Source organism: Glycine max, chromosome 3 (genome assembly GCF_000004515.6).
Source record: "Glycine max cultivar Williams 82 chromosome 3, Glycine_max_v4.0, whole genome shotgun sequence".
Classification (NCBI taxonomy): domain Eukaryota; kingdom Viridiplantae; phylum Streptophyta; class Magnoliopsida; order Fabales; family Fabaceae; genus Glycine; species Glycine max.
This window is the reverse complement of record NC_016090.4, coordinates 8,371,340-8,392,693: the sequence shown is the minus strand read 5'-3', so window position 1 is coordinate 8,392,693 and position 21,354 is coordinate 8,371,340. Positions and strand designations below refer to the sequence as shown.

Genomic DNA, 21,354 nt, shown 5'->3' with positions numbered 1-21,354 from the left:
TTAAATTAATCAATTGTTTGAGAGTTGGATATACATCAATCTAAGTACAAACAAAGTCCATGTGGACTCGACACTCGGACTTCCGTTTTACTTTACTACTTGGGATAGTTTGGTGCACTTGTCAATGAGTTAACACAAACCCAAGAAGTGTTTCCTTTATTGATGGAAAACATAATGATTTGCTCGTTATTGTCAATCAAGGTACAAGATTATTAATGCTACTGAGGATACACATCCCTCCAGCATTGCCTCTAGTCTCTTAAAGAAAAATGGTCTTATAACCCATTGAATTCCAAAAACTTTGGACAAAATAGAACTAGTAGTCTTATAAAGAAAGAAGAAGAGCGTATGATATATTTATTAATCATATTTCTAAGGTGTCTCAAGGTGCACTTCCTAGTTGCACCACACACATTCCAAGATTTCAATGAGAAATCTTTGAATCTATCCATAAGGAAAGAATAAAATTGAAACAAATTTGAGAAAAACCTTATGAGTCCCTATGGACGACAAGTGTGTCCCTTATTAGAGCATGCCCTGAGTTTCCAGAATCTTGAACCACCTCCATCGCTAAGTCTTTATAAATATTGTCACCATCAACCACTATAATATAACGACAACTTGACAAGTGTTGGAGGTTCCACTACTAGAAAAAAAGGTTTCTGCGTTGGTTTTATGGCACATTGAAAGAAGGTTTTGATCTGTCTTTAAAGCCAACATTGTGGAAAGTCAAAACTTTTCATGACAGTTCTTAAAAAAATTGTCTTAGCAAAGCCATCATTCTAAGACTGAAAACCGTCTTAGAATGTATTTTTTAAAAAAAAAATTAAAAATTGAGAATTTTAAGACGGTTTCCCACTATTTGTCTTAACATTTCTATAATCTAAGATGGTTTTTCAAAGAATCATCTTAGAATTTTTTTATTAAAAAAAATTAGGATTCTAAAAAAACCATCTTAGAATATTTTTCTTAAAATAAAAAAAATAAAAAATATATACAATAAAATAAAATACTACCTAAATAAAACAACCAAGAAAAATTATATATATGAAACAATAAACATATTATAATAAAAGAAAAGCAAAAGAAAAAAATAGTAAAGTAAGCATTATATGAATCCCATCACACAACAAGCTAGAACAATTAATATTCAAAATTAAAATACTAAAAGATATTATTAGTACCAGATCATGCCACTATTAAAGCTTTTATCAAAAGTAATAGCAATTTTAATTTTTAATTCATGAATACCCCAAAAGTAGGGAGCCAACATTGACTAAAGATAAAATAACATGAAGGCATAATAATTTCTACACCATGGATTGGGATTTTAGGCCAATGTCCATGTATTTATTGAGAAAAAATTGTTATCCACACAATAATGAAGAAAAAGACGGACATGGAACTATATAATAATTAACCAAATCCAAATAGACTTCAATACCAAAAAAATATGGTTTAATCAGGAATATGTAGTTTGGTGATTGAGAGCAAGTAAACCTTCACATTGATCTTCAGAGACACATTAGTCAAGTACTGTTTAGTGATTTTGAAGACATGCTTGTCAGACAACATTGTGAAATTAAGCCAAGGTTAGTTTCACAAATTCACTTGCGATCACCTGATAAAAAAAGATATTTAAATGAGAACTCGACATTTTAACTTGAAACGTGTTCCTCTGTGTTCTCTTTTGTCAACTCAAGCAAGTGGCAATCACTGATTAATATCGGTGTTGTTCTAATTTGAATTAATTTTCGTACACCACACATACTAAATGATGACATACCAATCAGGAACATCAATTCAATTTAATTTGTTAATTGGAAAGAAGAACTAGTAGGTAGAATAAAATGACAGAAAAGAGTAATAATTCCAATGAAATATGAATGGACAGGCATGAGAGAAACTGGTTTTTCCATAGCAGCCAAGCAAAGAACCTGAATTGGTAGAAAAATAATGAACAAATTTGACATATATTAGGCTGATAATGTCTAACGAACTATTTAATGGATAATATGTTGAATAATTCTGCAAAATAAAGAAAAATAGTAAATTAATGATTTGGGTTTTTCAATAACAAAAGATGCTTGGGAACGAAGTTAAAAGCTTGTTTTCAAATATTCTTTGGCTGAAAGAAAATAAAGAACCATTAAATATGCCTCTATTGTAAACATAACTGATATTGTAAACACTATCCAGTTACAGCGAACCAAGATCAACAATTTTTCAGTAGCAGGCTATAAGTGATATATGTACAATTTATATACTTATTTCAGAAATCTTGAGGAAAAAGATATAGATTTTAGTTTATGACAAAAAGTCTCACCCACGCAACCAATTTCTTAATTAATTAGTTTTAATTTAAAATTTTGACTTGCATATTAAACTACAATCTAGATACTATATGTCAAATTGATGAGATTTATTTTTTCTAAGACTATTGTCACCTTATTAAATTTTAATTTAAATTTAATTTTTATATATCATATTAAATATACACAAAGATAATATGTCTTGTTTCAAATAATTTATTTCCACAATTTCTTCCTTAATTTTAGTAATAATCTGGAAAATAGCATGACATTTTCATTAAGAAAAGTCATCTTCCAATTTTGTTTTAAGAAGCTATATATAATTGGTTATATATGCAGAAAGTAATAGTTGAAGAAAGTAGGCCAGAAAAAGATCGTACTCCACTTGACGCTGATAGAATGCAAAAGTAATAGTTGAAGAAATATATGACTAGATTTGACAGAAACTCAATTAGCCTTATATGACCAGATTCAAGCATTATCACCTTTGGACTACTGCTTAACTAATCTGGCTTTTCGACCTCTTTTTATTTAAGTAGTAGTGATAAAATATTCATTCTAAAGCAAATAAATAATTTTTTATTTAATTTTGCCATAACACACCAGTGATATACTAGTTAGGAAAAACTATAAACCTGGACATTTAAGAAGTGTGCGTCTCTCTCTCGTCCATTTTTTAAACTATTTCAGTGCCTGGAAAAGTATTGCATAACATTAACCTTATGAAGTTATATTTTGTTTGAAAATCCTATCTAATCCTATTGCCCAAGATCTAAGGCATACAAAATATCTACAACAAGCAACAGAAACATTTATATGTTTTTTGCTTTTTCCTAATCCCTTCTTATGAATTAGTATGTCCTGCAGTATAATAACTGAGGTAAGTATAGAGATTTACCTTGTGTTAGACAACAAAAAATTGAATATCTGGTTGAAGTAAGATGCTTGGAGTATTGCCTCATTGATATTTCTTTGAATAATTTCAGCTTCATTGCTGATACGGTTGCTGAATCACTTCTATAATCCAACATAAAATTATAGAAATCCTTAAATATCCAAACATAAGATTCCATGAGCCATGGTATGAAACTTTAGCACTTTAGAGATTATAAAAAGATATGACATAAAACATATTGATTACATATTCAAATACTCTCCATGAATTGGTTGCATTAACAAATTGACCAGCCTCAAGTTGTTGCTTGATCCTCTCAGCTATACTATATTTTGTCAAATAAATGAAAAAACGAACAATGATTGAAGGACATACTATATAATAATCCTTTTGTCGTACTTTTCATCAATGTGTTTATGTAAGGTGGAAAATTGAAATACTCGTTTGATATTTGCATCTCCTTGTCGTCAAGTCTTGAGAGGTATTCAAGCAAGGGCCCCCATGAAAACTGCAATGTCAAATTGAATATACAAATGTGAAAAGTTATAAACTAGTGGCTACAACAATTCTTGTACTTACCACAAAATCTTCAGGAGAGATCCAGCTGTCTCCTAACACCACACCTAAATGATAATAAAAGGTTACTAAACATCACAAAAGTCTTCACATATTTAATATATGGATTATGGATCCATTATATGGAAGAAATTAACAAATAAGTGCATGTTTGAATAATTGTTGCACCCCTTACAAAAATACATTCATTGCAAAAGATTAAAAGAGTAGCTTTCTCCAAAAGAACTTTCAAAACAATTATCCAAATATGCGCTAAACCATGTTCCTGGACAAGAATTGTTTCCAATCATCCTAATTTGGAATATGACAAATGATAGATACACTTTAAGAAAGAAATATATAGTATATATACCTCCAAGTTTAAGCTTTAATTTTCCTTTATGAATAGAAAATTTTCCACCATAAGACTCTGCCACAATGAAGAAAGAACTCTTTTGGAGGATGTGATCACTATTGAATAACTCAGTTAACAATGTAGTCAAGTCAGTGGCTGCCTCCTTATTTGTTTAAACTATAAGCATATTATCAAACAAACCTACATTTGAGGATTGCCACCATAGAGATGTTATTAAGCATATTATAAGTAAAGAATATGCAAACCTACCCATTTGATCCGTATGCATTGTATAGTGTTTCCCTTTCTCCTCGTTTCCACCACATTTGAGAATGGAAGCAACTAAAAATGTAGTCTTGGTCGCACTTTATGCTACAAAAATTAAGTCAATAAAGTAAGGGGAATTAGAACATATCTCTATAACTTCTACCCACCATAATCACAAATAATTTTTAAATAAATATTGCCTTTTGAACGGTATTTTTCTTCCCTCAAATCACCAACACTAGGCCTTACGTGCACACCATGATACTCAACAACTGACAAACAAACATGACAAGCATGAACTTAATGTCTTAAGAAGAAACTGTGGCAAGGTATTAACTTTACAGTTGAGTGACTCCTAAATTAATAAGTTACCATCTCTCCTTCTTGTATATCTCTACGAGCAAAAAGACCTCATCCATAAATGCCTGATTTGAGAGGGTTGGGTCTGGGGATTGCAACTTGAACATTCCCATCATCTGGTTTCAGGTGATTGTTCCTAGCATAATTATTTTTAACAGACAAAGGGATCCTTCCCATATTTGATTTCATATTAAAATTTTGGAGGCTGACATCCTTATGTCTACTGGATTCGGTGGTACTCACTACTACAAAACAATCATTCAACGACGGTTAAAATTGACTTTCTAAGTCAGTTTTCAACCGTCTTTAAAACGCTCATCGTAGAATGCCCAACAATGTACGACAATGATTTCGCAACCGTCTTCGAATGTTATGCACTCTAAGACAGTTTTGTGTCCAAACCCGTCTTAGAATGTGCAGTATTCTACAACGGTTTATGGGTCCTAGCCGTCTTAGAATGTTGTGCATTTTAAGACAGTTATGTCACCAAACCCTTCTTAGAATGTGCAACATTCTACGACAGTTTTTGAGTCCTAACCGTCTTAGAATGTTTCACCTTCTAAGATGGTTTTGTCTCCAAGCCCATCTTAAAATTAACTGAGATCATTGAATCATGAAAATTGAAATACATTGAAGGCTAAATCATTTACAATTAATGCATATTTCCAAATGTAACATCAAATATCAAAAAACAGCTAACAAAACAATTAATGAAACAATTCATTAATGAAACATATAACTTGTCAAAAAGCAATTGTGGCCATTATAAACTCCTATATATTAGGCATGTATTGCATATCAATACTTGTCTACACCACTGCCTAACCTTTTCTATTTGCCTAGCTTTGGTGTTGAGAAGCACTTTCTAGGTGCATCAATCAAACAACAAAGGTGATGGCCATGTAAGTTATGATCCCCTAGGCCTCATCATCATCATCAATTTTATCATCATTGGCTGAAGTCAAAGCCTTTTTCCCTGTAAATGCAGGTGAAGAAAGTTTAATGTTGTGACAGTATTAAATTTAAGGACAAGATTTCTAAAGCATCTTAAAATTATGAAAACATTAGGGCATGAGATATAAAGAAGCAAGTGAAGCAGAGAGTGTGTTGATGTCATCATGACGACATAAACAAATGATCATAAACTGAAAATACATACATTGTCATTGATTATGTAAAACTAGCCATTATGTTATAAAGCTATATAGTTATAAAAAGGCTCTGCAGTCTAGATATCAATATCATTATTTTGCCTTTGTTATCAAAAAACTAATTAGGGGGTGGGTCTTGCAGGTGTTTGAGGCCCAAAATGCAGGCAGTGTATAGCTTGAAATACCTTCAAATACAGGCATCGTACGCACCCATGCAACAAAAACACATGTTGGACAATAGTATTTATGTACACATGCCGATGCAAATAGAAGGGAATAGTTATTTTGACACACATCATAGAATGATATTATGATAAAATTGCTAATTAAGCATACCTCTTGTTGTTAACCACCCCATTTTTGTCAACAATTAAGTTTGTCTTCCAGGCAATGATCCAAAGAAATCAGTTGGCACTCCCTATTGTTCCCTCACCTTGTTACCCTCATCACTCAACAAAGTAAATGGAAGTGTGTACTTGCTGGCCAATGCCTACATTCCATGGAATGCATTCATCATAAGAATAATATGGTTAATTTACAAAGAAAGAACAGTGAAATCATTGATTTTTACATTGTGAGAGGCAACATCATGACCACTTATCCCAACAACCACTGCTCCTGCTTTCTTGAACTTCTCGTACGAATCCGTAAAAGCACAAGGCTGTAATAAAAAAATTAATTAATTAATACATAGTCAAATAGGCAACATGACTATGTCACTGGTACAATAGCAATCATTTCTTGTTTATTGTTGCATATACTGTACCGTCAACAATACAGTGTAATTCAATTGTATGCCTTTACCCAGTTGGAGTTATACCATAATCCTTCATATTTGATAAACAACTTGTTCTGGACCACCCCATAGAGGATTTGGGCCCAATCTGACTAACTAAGGTAATGCACTGTAACTATAACCCAATAACTAAGCCTCAAAAGGCCTATATGAAGAACCTTCTAGCAATAGATGAACCTCAATAATAGGGATGGTAAGTACTAAATCATGGCCAGAAATCCATTAGAGGTAGTGATTCTAGTGAGAATTGTCCAAGGGTGCATTTTCTGCATCGTGTCACATTAGAAACACTACAATAAGTAAATCAAGAATAGTATAAATAAACCTATTAAGATTTGAGGTACCCTCTAACTTTTACCCTCAATTTGTGTCATGCATACACTACTTAAGCGTTGGAGTTCGTGCAAGTACAACACTGGAGTTCAACTTGTGAGAATCTAAGGACATTTTGCTCCAATATTTCATGGAATGTACACTGTTAGGGAATAAAACTAAAACCCTTCTCTTCCCTTCTGAAGTGAAGCTATTGTGAGGCTTAACCTACAAAAGCCAAGTTTGAAGAAGTTTCAATGACCTATTTTATAATATTTTTTTAAGTGAGGGAGTATTCTCTACAAGACCTAAGACAAAAGAGGAAAAATTGTGACACCAACATGACCTCCAACCACTGGAACATCAGCCTCTCTTAGTTCAACTCCAAGTACCTCTGCTTGAAAGAAGAAAACATGGCAGGACATACACCAGCCTCTATTCATACAATTCCAGCATATACTATAAAAATATCACAATGTAGAAATATCTGTTATGTTCAACCCACTGTAATACTACTATACGAACAAACTAATTTGATCAAAAAGTTATCATTTGATTATAGTTTTAGCTTGTAGTCCCTAATATATTTTATTTTTGCAACATAACTGGAAGGAAAATTTAACGAGTTATAACTTGAATAAGAACAGCAAAGCAATGCTTACCACAAAAGTATTTGCCCTCACAACATCAACAGTCATAACACCCAGTAGTCCCTTTGGATCATATGTACCAGCTTTCTTGAAAACCTCTGCAGCAATAGCAACTGTGGAATTCACTGGATTACTAATGAAGTTGACAATTGCATTGGGGCAGCTCTTGGAAATTCCTTCACAAAGGGTCCTCACAATTCCAACATTTATTTTAAATAAATCATCTCTTGTCATCCTAGGTTTTCTTGGTACTGCCGCAAGTATGATTACCAAGTCCATGCCAGTGAGTGCACTCTCAAGTTGTTGCTACCCCAGAAAGCCACAAACCTATAAACCCAACAAAAATTTCATTATTTGAACAAATAGCAGCTAAACATTATTAATTAAGTTCCATCATGTTCATCCTTTTGTTAATAAAACAATTCCTTGATCCTTAAAAATTAAAATACCCCCCTCACACAAAAGGAAGATACCTTAGCCAGGTTGATGTTGGTGATATCCCATCCCCCAAACACAATTCGTCAGGGTTAACCTGCCACCATTCTTATTTCAACACTATAAGCTAAGTTTATTAGGTTAACTACAAGTGGGCATGCATGAAAAAATTCAATCAACACTAAAAAATCTGATAAAAACAAACACATTGCTACAATAATGATGATACCATTGGAAGCGAGGTGTTGAATGGGGCATACATTTCCTCTCCCTGGAAGGATCCAAGTCGGATGGCTGAGGCTTAGGTGAGGTCCCCAAAGTAATTGGCTTGTTGAATCTTGTCCTTTGTAGACCATGGAATGCCCCGGAAGATAATAAAACACAAAATGACCAAATACTGTTAGCATAAATAACACAAAATAACCAAGTCAGTTAGCAATAACACCACCGGTGAGGGTTGAGTCGTTGTTTCCACCAATTAAACAATCAGTCAACCAATTAAATAAATCAGCAACTTGGAAACTAAAAATTAATTAAAAAAATAGGTTTCTTTTGGTTTGGTTGAATCATTGTTGTGCCTACAACAAAAACAAATTTGAGCATAAATATAATTCCTAGGAATGTTTTGCCTTTTAGGTATCCTACACTTAGGAAACAATCAAGTAGGTTGTCCAAACAAACACTATCTCCTACCCAAGTTGTCTTCAATAACATTGTTGCCTATAACATTTCAACCAAAAAAACATTTCAAATATAAAATCAGCTGCCAATTTAAAGTCCACAAATGCAGCAATTACAATACATGAATCAAATTACCACTGAAATAAATGAAAATTATTAACCAAAGTTGTTTATAATGTCAACAATAAACCTTTTGATCAAGGAAACAATTTTGTCCTATTTCAAATGAATGTTATTTAACATCCCATGTTTTTAAAAGCTAAAAAATATGTTGCCCATCTCTTGCAAAGTGTTGTGATGGCCTCCACGTCTAACGTTGTTCCATCAGAAACTACAACAAAATTGACAAGCCATGACATTATTAATTAGTAACGACTGTTAACATTAATTAACAAATATTAACCAAACTAACAATTACAATTTGTGTCAGTAAATATACCTTGTGCCATTCATCCTTCAAATCACCAGTAACTATGCACCACATCCAATGCATCACATAATATCCACACTCATAGCCTCCGGTTTGAACATGACTCTAAATTGAACATACAAAATATATTTAACATTCAAACCATAGAAAGTTACAAATGTCTTCCTAAAACTCTTCTTGATAATCTAACGTAATGTTAAATATATTTTGTATGTTTGATCAATCATTATGGATCCAGGTATTCCTCAAACTCTTCTTAATAATCTAACGTAATGTGTTATTAGTGGTTGTATTGGTATTTTATAAGGATCCCCTAAAATACCAACAAGTGGTCTCAGAGCCACCATTACTGTTAGATTGTTAAGATTTAAAGTTATTTGATTCTAATTATACCTAAATTGCTTTGGTTATATGAACCCAATTTTTTTTTAACAATACTTTGCCAAAAACAAGCAGGCAGAGGCGAGTAACCTTTTGGCTAAACTCATCTCCATGAAATATAAGGGTAAAAGTTATATAAAGGAGTACATGATGAAAATGTCTAACTTGATAGCAAAACTGAAAGCACTTAAGCTAGAGTTTGGTGAAGACCTGCTCGTGCATTTAGTTTTGATCTCACTTCCTGCACACTTTGGGTAATTCAAAGTGAGCTATAACACTCAAAAGGACAAATGGTCCATTAATGAGCTAATATCTCATTGTGTGGAAGAGGAAGAGAGGCTACAGAAAGATAGATATGGAAGTACTCATTTAAGCTTAATCTCTCAGAATAAGAAAAAAAAAACTAAGGGTGTTGTCAACAAAAGAAAGATGAAGAATTTACTTGCTACTTCTACAAGAAGTCTGGACACATGAAGAAAGAGTGTCCAAAGTACACTCCATGGCATGTAAAGAAAGGTAAATCTCTTGCTCTTATTTTTTTTTTGAAGTTAATTTAGCAATAACAGACCCTTCCTATTTATTTGCATATCTAGTGATTTTTTAATTAAATTGATTGACACAATATATTGTCAAAGTAATCCCTATTGTGAAAATTGATTTGATTAAAATTACATAGATTTTTGTATTAAATTATTTATGCAAATTGTGTTTGGCCCAAAGGAAGACACAATTTGGCCAAATAATATTTTGTACCTGATAATAAATGTGTGATAATTATAAGGTGTTTTCATGTGAATAATAGTCGATCCAAAGAAAGATTATTATTTGACAAAATTTATTGTCAATATTTAATCATTGCATTGAGAGTACCAATTACAAATTAATTTCTCTAGGAATTAATGTTGTGCTAGGTATCTTATAATGGGTATGTTCTGCAAAATATTTGCATGTTCTATTATATATATTTTTATATAACTAAATTATATGTGAAAGTTGTGTAATTTTAAGACCTCTCATTTATTATATTAAATTGTCTTGTATTTTTTGGTTAAATTGATTGAAACAACATGTTGCCAAAGTAACCTTTGTTGCGTAAGTTGATTTGATTGAATTTGCATAGATGTTGCATGGAATTATTCATGTGAATTGTGTTCGGCCCAAAGGAAGACACAATTTGATAGAATAATTACATGCTTGTGATGGTAAACATGTGATGATTATAAATAGTGTGATTTTTCATGTGAATAATGAAATGTTCAAAGACAATCATTATTTGATCGAAATAATCATCATATAAGTTTTTCATGTGAGCAATGGAGTGTCCAAAGACAACTTTTGTTTGACAGGACTTATCACCAATGTTTGATCAATGCGTTCAAAGTGCCACTTGCAGTTAGCTTTTTCAATCCAAAGATTAAGGATTAATGGTGCACTTGGTATTTTGTTTGGGTCTTGAAATTTACCATAAAGATCATTTATGCATTGTATCATCAGTACACTCAATGACATAGGTCAATATGGATAATGTAGAAGCAAGCTTCATGATGAATCAAGATTGATTCAAGGAGTTTTGATGATAACAAAGATGATGACAAAAAGCTCAAAAGTCAAGATCACTTCATGATAACAAAGATGATGACATTCAAGAATGAGTTCAAGATTGAGTCAAGAACACTTCAAAGATCAAGAGGAAATTTGATTTCAAGAATCAAGAATCAATATTCAAGATTCAAGAATAATCAAGATCAAGATTCAAGACTCAAAGATTCAAGAATCAAGAGAAGACTTAATCAAGATAAGTATTAAAAAAAATTTCAAAACATTGAGTAGCACAAGAAGTTTTCACAAAATCATTACCAAAGAGTTTTACTCTCTGGTAATCGATTACCAGTGGTTTTAAAACGTTAAGATTTTCAAAATTCAAAATGAAGAGTCACATCTGTTGATGTGTAATCGATTACACCTTTATGGTAATCGATTACCAATGATTGTTTTCGAAAAATTCATTTCCAAAAGTTACATTTCTTCAAGTGACTTGTTTCTGAAGATTCTTTCAAAAGTCATATCTTTTTAAGTGATTAGTTTTAAAGGAATTGCCAAGAGTTACAAGTTTTGACTTGAGTCATCAAGAAACTATAAATATGTGACCTTGGCATGAAACATTACATCAATCTCATTCATATCCATCATCTCTTTCAATCATTCTATCTTTCAATCTATCTTTCAACTTCTTCTTTCATTTCTTTCAGAACTTTTTGGTTTCATCTTTCTAAAAGTTTTTGTTCAAAACTTTCTCTTCCAAGAAAAGTTCTTTGTTCAAAAACTTGTGTTATTCATCTTTTTCATTCCCTTCTCCCTTTGCCAAAAAGAATTCGCCAAGGACTAACCTCCTGAATTCTTTTTGTGTCTCTCTTCTCCCTTTTCCAAAAGAACGAAGGACTAACCGCCTAAATTCTTTTGTGTCTCCCTTCTCCCTTGTCAAAGAATTCAATAAGACACAGTTTGAGAATTATTTTGATTCTTCCCTTTCCCATAAACAAAAGATTTCAAAGGACTAACCGCCAGAGAATTCTTTTGTTTCCCCCTTCACAAAGTTTCGAAGGACTAACCGCCTGAGAACTTTATCTTAACACATTGGAGGGTACATCCTTTGTGGTACAAGTAGAGGGTACATCTACTTGGGTTGTTGACTGAGAACAAGAGAGGGTGCATCACTTGTGGATTAGTTCTAGTGGAGTGTACATCCACTAGGTTGTTCAAAGAGAACAAGGGAGGGTACATCCCTTGTGGATCTTTTCTTGTAAAAGGATTTTTACAAGGTTGAAAAGAAATCTCAAGGACCGCAGGTCGTTTGGAGACTAGATGTAGGCACGGGTTGTTGCCGAACCAGTATAAAAACTCTTGTGTGTTTGTCTCCTTCTTCCCTACTCTTTTAATTTCCACTGTGCACTTTAATTCTCGCTTTTACTTTTGGTTAAGTTTTTTTTCTATTCTTCATTTACTTAACAACATAGTAAAAGCCTTATAAGAGTAAATTTTTAATTAGTAAAGGTTTAGGAATAATTAATTCAACCCCCCCTTCTTAATTATTCTGAGGCCACTTGATCCAATAGATAAGTAGCATGGAAATTACATGTAATGTGATCTTAGTCATGCCTATTTCCAACTAGTCCAAACTTTATTCTTTACAGAGATCTATCCAAACACAACATAAATATTGCAAACAAGACAAGCTAATAATGAAATGATAAACTTCAACTTTATTTCTGCAGAAAATCCAAATAACAAAATGCTTGTAAACCATAAGATATAGAACATAAGTAAACCTCCCACTAAACTAAGGTACTATCAGGAATTACACCCATATGAGCAGTGTGCTCATGAAAAACATTAAGTGTCAGACCTTTAAGTAGATCAGCTAGCAGGGAATGAGTCCCTATATGTTCTATACAAATTTGTATTTTCTGAATTCTTTATTTAACAACCAAATACTTTATGTCAACAAACTTTTACTTGGTTGAATCCTTAATAAGACTCATAAGATATTGCCCCAATAAACACCCAATGGCTCCTTAGTATTGGCAAAAATAGGCAAGCTAGTTACAATAATTTATCGATCATAAATTCTAGTATCATAGCAAAAATATCAACTCCACCAACATGGTTAAATGTGGATCCTCATGTAGAGTGATTGCTATTAAGATATTTCGTAAAATCGAAGTCAGAATTCTCAATGATCTCTAAACATCTAGACTTTTGATATGAAAATAGGTAGAAAGACTTGTTGGTATGTTAAGGGATTCTTATAAAATACTAATATAACCACCAAGAACATATTACGTTAGAGTATCAAGAATTGTTTTAAGAATACCTGGATCCATAATGATTGATCAAACAAATGCAGCGGAATCTGAATCTATAGGTAATCGATGACTTCATGGTTCTTCCTCAATCGAAACTTGTTTATTCCTTAATAGGACCTTCGAAACTCTTCAGATGGGGAGAAGAGAAACTATATGTGACGGATCGGTATATTGGAGACCATAACCTTCTTATAGCATATTAATCTAATAGAGTTCTCATTATCCCCTAATAGGTCAACACTAACATCTGCTCATTTAAGTTTACGTCTTCTGATTTAGTTGTCTAACACGCTCATTCAATTTGATCACATAAAATAAAACTCACTCATGGGGGTGGGAATAGGCCAGGCCAGGCGAGGCTTTGAAAGGCTTGAGCCTAGCCTACGATGAATCTTTGAGGCCTGAGCCTGGCCTATAGCCTATCAAAGGCTTTTATTTTGGCTCGGCCTGACCATTTTTAAAGCCTAGTCTGGCCTGATAGCCTTTTTAAAAGCATGTTTCACAATAAATATTTAATATTTTATGGAGTAGGAACGTAATAGGAAAGTTAAAGAAAAAGGAAAGTCAATCAAAATAATGAGGAATATAAAAGGGCACATGACTCACACCTAAATTATAATTAAAGTCCTTGATTATAGGAATAGAAGTTATGGAGCAGTAATGTGTAATCAAAATCTTATAGTTTAAAAAAAAAATTAATTATATCCAAAAAATAATATTATATATTGGTACCCAAAAAATAATATAGGTCAGCCTATCAGGCTTATAAGGCTTTTTAATAAGCCTAAGCCTGGTCTATTTAATTTAATAGACTTTTAAAAAAGCTTGAGCCTAACCTTTTAATTAAATAGGTCAGTTCAGGCCAGATTTTATGTAGGCCAGGTCATAGGCTCCTGTAGGTCGGCCTGACCTATTCCCACCCCTACTCACTCATGATAAATAACTAATATAATTGTCTTATAATATTAACCCACATTAATTATTGAAATAGAAAATTCCAACAGCTCATACTCAATTTTTGCCAAATCCTCCTTAATAGGATCAACCTATTGCTTGATGAAAGGCTTCTCCCTATTTCTAGGGTCGGCCCACCAAAAAATATTTTTTTTGTTATTAATATATGTATATTAAGTATATGCACTATCAAAGCCTTCAACAAACAAAAAATCTGGAAATCAAAAAATCTCTCATTAACTCATTTAATTTTTTAAATTTTAAATAAAAAATAATAACACTCTTCTTTCATCCTATTAATCAATAAACACTCGTCTAAATTTTAACTATTTATCAATGAAAAAATCTTATTTTAAAACTGGCTCTAGATCTACCAATGTGTTGGACCGGCCCTGCTTGTTCACCGTCATGTTATTCCTAAACCATATTTTCTGTTGAGGTGGCTCGCTGTAGCCGCTAGCATCAGATGGTTCGAACGTTGTCTGAACTTGTTCCACTTGTTGTGCATGCAGAGAAAAACTAGAAGAGTGGCTCGTACAAAGCACAGGAAACAAAGCAAATAGTTCACTCAACAGTTCCCTTCAATAAAAAGAGGTGGAGAGAGAGAGAGAAAATATAAAGGAAAAGGCTGAAATGCATAAAATGTTGACGGTTCAATAGGGTTGGCCTTCACAATTGGTTTAAACTTTCAAATAAATGAAAAGACATTTAATTTGGAAGTATATAGGTATGCTAAAACACATTGAGAACCGTTTCAAAAAATAGTTGACTTTTAATTGATGGTTAAGATAAAAACTTCGTCATCTTTTCCTATTTTTTCACCTATATATAATTATGTAACGCGTCGCCATTTATAGACATGTTCTGTTCATATGATACATTTCGTATTGTAATGCATTCCACGTTGTAGAATATGTTTTAAATTGTCTCATCATTTAATTCTAATTCATTGTCTAATATTCTAATTTGGTCCGTCAGACTATTAATATTTGAAATATATTTTTTAAGTTGAATTTATTAAAATGATATTTAAACCGTTGATGCGTGCTTTTTCCAACGGTAGGAAATCGGGGTCCAAATATTCATCCTTTGCTTGAAAAAAAAATAAAAAAAGGCTAACACAAGGAAGAATTCTTGCTCCTGGGCCGTGTTTAGGAACTTTAGGACCTTAGGCAAATTTTTAAAGAAATTTAATATTATAATATTATATAAATTATTTCTCAAACTATTTTTTTTAGTTTTTTATGAATTTTTTTTACCAATTAAAATTATTTTTATATATTTTTTTATGAATAGTAAGATATTTATCAAGAGTACTATATATTGAGATTGAATTAATTTTTTAACTTATTTTTTGTTTTAAGTTTTGAAAACTAAGTTCCTACTTTCTATTTGATTTTTTTCTTATTACTACAAAGTATAAGAATAAAATAAAGAAGTACTACATAATATAAACAAAATATGTTTTAAAATCTTATATCAATTAGGTATTTAAAAAAATATGAAAAAGTGATAAAGAAATAATAAAAGTGTTGAATAAAAATTATTTTTAATTAAAGGAACCGATAAGGCATGCATCAATATTTCTAACCTTTAATATTGTCAAAAAAAAATTATCTCAGCATTAATAATCATGTTCCTAATTAATGATATAATTTCTTATAATAAACTACAAATTCAATTTTCAATTATATATAAGATTTTGGTATTTAATCTTTTCACCTCTAATTGTTAATTAATTAAGACAAGTAGCTAACTTTTGAGTAATTTTTTCATCATAGAACATCCTTGTCCATTGCAATTTGAACAATAGAAACTGATTCATGTAAAGTTTACATAATAACAAGTAAAATAAAATTAAGAAGCTTAAGGCAATGGCCTTAATTGTCTTGCACTATCAACAGCCTTGCCTGTGACTCCAAATTCCAAAGGACCTCATTTTATTTGAGAATCATGCCACAACTCTCATCTATATTATACATTATGAGATGAAAATCTTGACACAAAATCCTTTGAAGGGAACTATATACAGAGACAACCAAATTGATCGCAAGCTACTGCATGCAAACTTCTTCAGCTTTCTGGGGATAACAATGATTAAAATGAACAAATAAGAAATCCATTGAATCTTGTTCTAAGCTTGGATGTTGCACCCCTTTATCTCAGAGAGACCAAAATTGGCCAATACGCCTGCTATCGAGTGCCAGTAGTTAGTTCCATACAGTTCTTGAATGCACACAAAAGATTATGTCTGCACATTTATAACTAGAGAACATGAATCATACCTATTGAGCTCTAAACACTGCTTCGGTAGCTGATTTAAGCGTTATGTTAGCAACATCTGCTTGGTCAAGGAAAAAGAGTGGCCAAATTTTAGATATGAATTATAAATTCAGGATGCATAAATATAAATTGTAAATATTTTTGTTACATATTTTATGCTTACTGGAGGGTGTTCTTTGTACAAAAAAGCATGCCCCAATAACAATGTAGCAGAGTAGGAGAACAAGGCCTTTCATGTAGTGAGAAGTTCCATCCTACAACAGATACACCGAAGAAGACTTAAACATCACTGAAAGATTGAATCAAGATATATACCAAATCATAACTATGGTGTTAACTAAAACCAACTAAAATGGAAATTATGGTATATAAGTATACCTGTAACGTGAAGGCTGTGATTGTTATTGCCACAGCAAAAGAACCTGTCTCTAGGATGTTGAAGTTGAGGTCCATTTTGATTCCCATTATCCAAGCAACAATCACACATAGGGGAACCTATATTGTAATCAAATTTGTTTAATGAAACTATATTAATCCAATAAAGCTCGGAAGCTCCATTTTCCCTAAGGTGGATGCTTACCACAAACATGCTAATTTGAGTTGCCGAACCCAAGGAAACACCCAACGAGATGTCCTGAAGTAAAAAAAAAAACATAACACCTCAGAAAAAAAAAAAAAAACACGAGAACGCAGGCAAGTGATTTTGATCATAGTTTCAAACAACTTATGTTTACATAAAAGAGAACTAGAAAAGTATCAGAATTTCATAAAACTATTAAATTGGTACCAGTTTGTTCTTGAAGGCAAATATTATCGCTCCTGCATGTTCAGCTGCATTGCCAACTATTGGTAGCAAGATTATGCTGAGGAAGCTAACAGACAAACCCCATGAATCGGATGCATCCTGTTCAGATTCACATTTTTCTTATCACTATCAGCATTATTATTATAATATAATTTGAATCAAATTGAAATGCACTAACAGGGTAAATATTTTTTATACTATTAATTAATCTAAGATTATCATATATAACAAGTTTGTTGATTTTATAATAACTACTTTGAATGATCATACCTAAGATGATTTCTAATTAATTATCGGTATAAAAATGTTTACACTATCCGTATATAAAAATTAAACTCATGCTTTATAATCAAAATAGAACTTTACACTTATTTGTTTGACAAAAACATTTTTTCATAACTTGTCAAATAGAGGAAAACAATATTTTCATCTTTCAACATAAAGAAAGTCCATTACCTCAATTGTTTGCACGACATATTCAGACAGTAGAGCAATGATCACAGTCATCCCAACCAGCCAAGCAAATGCACTCCAGAATCCTATCACTGCTTCTTCTGATTCATTGCCACCTTCTTCATCAACTTCCTGCAAAATGCAAGATGGTAAGTACTAATTACTAATCACATATTGGCACAAATCAGAATCACAATTATTAAGCTTCAAAATTAGAGAAAGCATACATCCTGGGCTTCAAATAGCTGCCGGTGAGTCCATAATTGGAAGACTAGGTAAACGCAATAAGCAATCACCATAACAATGCTAGCAGCTCTTGACAACTGCAGAGATGACTCTGCAGTGTCAGCAGCTGAGGCACCAACATAATGGAACAACACTGGCAGCAAGTGGCAAAGCAGTGCCACAAACAACATGAGCAAGTTTATATCTGCCTGTCTCTGCAAGAAAATTGCAAAACACTCCACCCCTTAACACTAGTCATTATTTCATTATAAAAGAACCAAAAGTATGCAACTCATAGGCTTAAAATTTTTGAATGAATTGCAGCTTACTCTATCATATTTTTGCTCCTTTCTAATGTTTGCAATGCCACCACAGAATAGAGAGGTTCCGAGAACCAGAAGAAGATTAGAAATGATGGAACCCAGTAGAGAATACTTGACCACGTGAATTTTGTTATTGCTAAGGGCAAAAATTGCTATGATGAGCTCTGTAGCATTCCCACATGTTGCATTCAAAAGTCCTCCCACTGTAATTCAAGAAAAATAACAAGGATTTAATAACATGACAATCAATTGTATTCCTACATTCTATAAAAGATTTATTTCTAATTGGAAAAAAATTGTTGGGCATCCCACCTCTTAGTTTTATAGAGATATAAGAAACGAAGAGTCATAAATAATTAATATGATTAGTGAAGTAATAGGATAATTAATATGATTAGTGAAGTAATATGATAAGAAAAAATAGATAAAAGAGAAATATCATATACATATTTATACCATTTTGTGGAAGACAAAAACCAGAGATTATGATGAACAATTGATGTGCTCTTTTTTATGGTAATAAAGTGATATTCATTTTCAGTCCAAATTAAAGAAAACTGACTAGTGAGTAAAGTACACTGACATTAATTGTATAAAACTTTCAAACAAATTTGGTTCAATAGTACAGTTGTGGGTTCATACACACCTGTGGGACCAGTGTAATAAGCGAGTTGTCTGCCAAATTTGAAGTACCAAATACCAAGGGAACAAATGAAACAAGAATCAGCAAACCAACATAAAAGGGTCAAGAAAAAAAAAAAAAGAGAAAAAGTTGTACCATGATTAATGATGACTAATGTACAATCTAGCGGGTGGATTTTCTTTGCACCGTACTCAGGATGTTTCTTTACATACCGAGAGAGAAATAAAAAATATTCTTATATATAACCTTTAATTTTTGTGTTATTATTGTATTCTCACCAATTAAATTAATAAATTAATTATATTATAATAAAATTAATATTATTATATATAACACTAAAATTTTTAATGTATCCTTAATACACATATAAATTTATATAATAAATTTTGAAATAATTAATTTTGATTTAATAATTTATTTTTTTACATATATGAATTTTTATTAAATCTATAATTTTTATTTAAAATTTATATATATAAAAAAATATTATTAGATCAAAATTAATTGTTATAAAATTTATTATGTAAATTTATATGTTTATTAAATATATATTAAAAAATTTAATTTTATATATAATAATATTAATTATTTTTTAACATAATTAATTTATTAATTTAGTTGATTAAAGTGATGTTACCCATAATTTTGAAATTTAAAAAAAAAAATGAATGATGTACATGAGATTTACTAGATGTACAGGAAGAAAATCTCTCTAGCATGTCATGTTTTCCTTACTCTGTCAAGAAACTGACTCGTTCAGCAAGTGGGGTAAGCCCAAGTAAGCTCAATGCAAAAATCCAAGGCTGTAAGCAATAATTAAGAGTGGTCATAATCCCTCATCATCCCATTATATAAACATTAGCAACCTCAATTGAGAAGACAGAGAAAACATTTATGCATTTTCCAATATTATCACGATATAGATACGGATACCTTAATTTTAATTATTTTTCTGCCTTTATCAATAAAGTATCCCGGCCCATGGACCCATTAAAGATCTCAGTATACACAATTGCATTTATGCATTTTTGTTTCGATTCTTACGAGGTTACCCCTGGATAAAAAGGAATCATTGACCAACAATATTATACAGAAATTTTATTAAAAAAAACATGTCATATAGCAGAGATAAAAGAGAGAGAGAGAGAGAAAGAGAATAAAAATAAAAAAAATAAAAAAATATAAAATATAAAAAATATGGATGCACTTGAGTAAAAAAAAAAAAAGTAAAAAGAAGAGGCAAAATTTGACTTTTATAAAAAATAAAATCCGTAATTCCATATCTTATTCAAATTGTAAACTTTTCACGGTACTTTTCTTTCTTCTGTGTCAATTACAAAAAAAAAACTGTTTATTGCTTTGACCCAAAATTATGGTAGAAAATTAAAAAATGTTGAAACAACAATTTATTGCTTTGACTTTAACTTGACTCTAGACCACCACATATATGCTCTGATCAATCTTTTGTAAAATTGTATTCAAATATCATTAACTCTTCCAATTTACCAAAAAAAAAATGTTAATAAAACTAATGAAAATTGGTTTGATAATGGATATACATTATAAAGTTACCCATCCACATAAAAATTTCTTCAAAAATCAATGTAAAAGTATGAAGTATAGAGTTAAGAGGGAGAACTACTCACTCTTCCAAAGCCATAGCATTGAGCAACAACGGCAAGGGGAATGGCAGGGAAAAGAATAGAGAGCTTGGTTCCAAGAACAACCTCTTGCAAATTCACCAACACATTCCTGAGGGGGATAGAGTGAACCTTAGACACAAGAGTTAGGTCAGATTTCTTGTGCAAAGAAGATGATGACATGTTATGTGCCGTTCTGCCATGTCTCATTTCCTTGCTCAACCCCTTCACGATGTTCCCACCACCACCATTCTCCATCAACATTGATACCTCATGGTTTCGAGAACCCATTTTCCAAAACTGACCAAAAATCTGTTCTACTAAGTGACAAAAGCTTAGGTAATAATAAAATATGACAATGTGGCACACAGAATATGTATGAATCGGTGTTCTATTGTATTATATACAAATAATAAGATAAGCAAAAGGGGTGTCAGCAATATTACAGCACAGCACGCAGTGCAACTTCCAGGAAGGTTCGTATGTTTCCTACGGAAAAGAAAGGAAATGTAATGACTAATTAAATTACTAATCTTTTGTAACGGCTATTTTATGAATTGTTTAAGAAAATATCCATTTATGCAC

At 31.7% G+C, this 21,354-nt stretch overlaps 2 protein-coding genes across 6 annotated transcripts in view; both read right to left on the bottom strand.

Annotated features, from left to right (window-relative positions):
* Nucleotides 1-5,509: 5,509 nt before the first annotated feature.
* On the bottom strand, nucleotides 5,510-7,950 carry LOC106797956 (malate dehydrogenase 1, glyoxysomal-like). Its single transcript, XM_041014404.1, has 4 exons — nucleotides 7,666-7,950; nucleotides 6,467-6,556; nucleotides 6,232-6,385; nucleotides 5,510-5,720 (listed from the first exon to the last, which is right to left on the bottom strand). The coding sequence occupies exons 1-3, from the start codon at nucleotides 7,930-7,932 to the stop codon at nucleotides 6,314-6,316; spliced, it is 429 nt and encodes a 142-aa protein (XP_040870338.1). The 5' UTR covers nucleotides 7,933-7,950; the 3' UTR covers nucleotides 5,510-5,720; nucleotides 6,232-6,313.
* An 8,197-nt stretch (nucleotides 7,951-16,147) lies between these two features.
* Nucleotides 16,148-21,354, bottom strand: part of LOC100782052 (vacuolar cation/proton exchanger 3) — a 51,219-nt gene continuing 46,012 nt past the window's right edge. Inside the window, exons 1-12 of one of the 5 annotated variants that reach the window (XM_006576465.4) lie at nucleotides 20,776-21,143; nucleotides 19,865-19,932; nucleotides 19,133-19,161; nucleotides 18,493-18,689; nucleotides 18,166-18,378; nucleotides 17,942-18,070; nucleotides 17,468-17,584; nucleotides 17,261-17,314; nucleotides 17,059-17,175; nucleotides 16,844-16,934; nucleotides 16,683-16,738; nucleotides 16,151-16,590 (exon numbers count right to left, since the gene is read on the bottom strand). In XM_006576465.4, the coding sequence (XP_006576528.3) occupies nucleotides 16,683-16,738; nucleotides 16,844-16,934; nucleotides 17,059-17,175; nucleotides 17,261-17,314; nucleotides 17,468-17,584; nucleotides 17,942-18,070; nucleotides 18,166-18,378; nucleotides 18,493-18,689; nucleotides 19,133-19,161; nucleotides 19,865-19,932; nucleotides 20,776-21,060 (1,356 nt within the window). In that variant the 5' untranslated portion in view covers nucleotides 21,061-21,143 and the 3' untranslated portion in view covers nucleotides 16,151-16,590. Of the gene's footprint in view, nucleotides 16,591-16,682; nucleotides 16,739-16,843; nucleotides 16,935-17,058; nucleotides 17,176-17,260; nucleotides 17,315-17,467; nucleotides 17,585-17,941; nucleotides 18,071-18,165; nucleotides 18,379-18,492; nucleotides 18,690-19,132; nucleotides 19,162-19,864; nucleotides 19,933-20,775; nucleotides 21,144-21,354 lie in introns of those variants that run through there. The other 4 variants (XM_003522026.5, XM_026127764.2, XM_026127763.2 and 1 more) reach the window with 4 other exon arrangements.

Excerpts from the sequence above, each read along its gene's own strand:
- LOC106797956 (XM_041014404.1), bottom strand. The coding sequence starts at position 7,932 with ATGGACTTGGTAATCATACTTGCGGCAGTACCAAGAAAACCTAGGATG. Across the intron at positions 6,557-7,665 it reads TGAGGGCAAATACTTTTGTG|CCTTGTGCTTTTACGGATTC; the intron begins GTAAGCATTGCT and ends TTTTTATTACAG. Across the intron at positions 6,386-6,466 it reads ATGATGTTGCCTCTCACAAT|GCATTGGCCAGCAAGTACAC; the intron begins GTAAAAATCAAT and ends CATGGAATGTAG.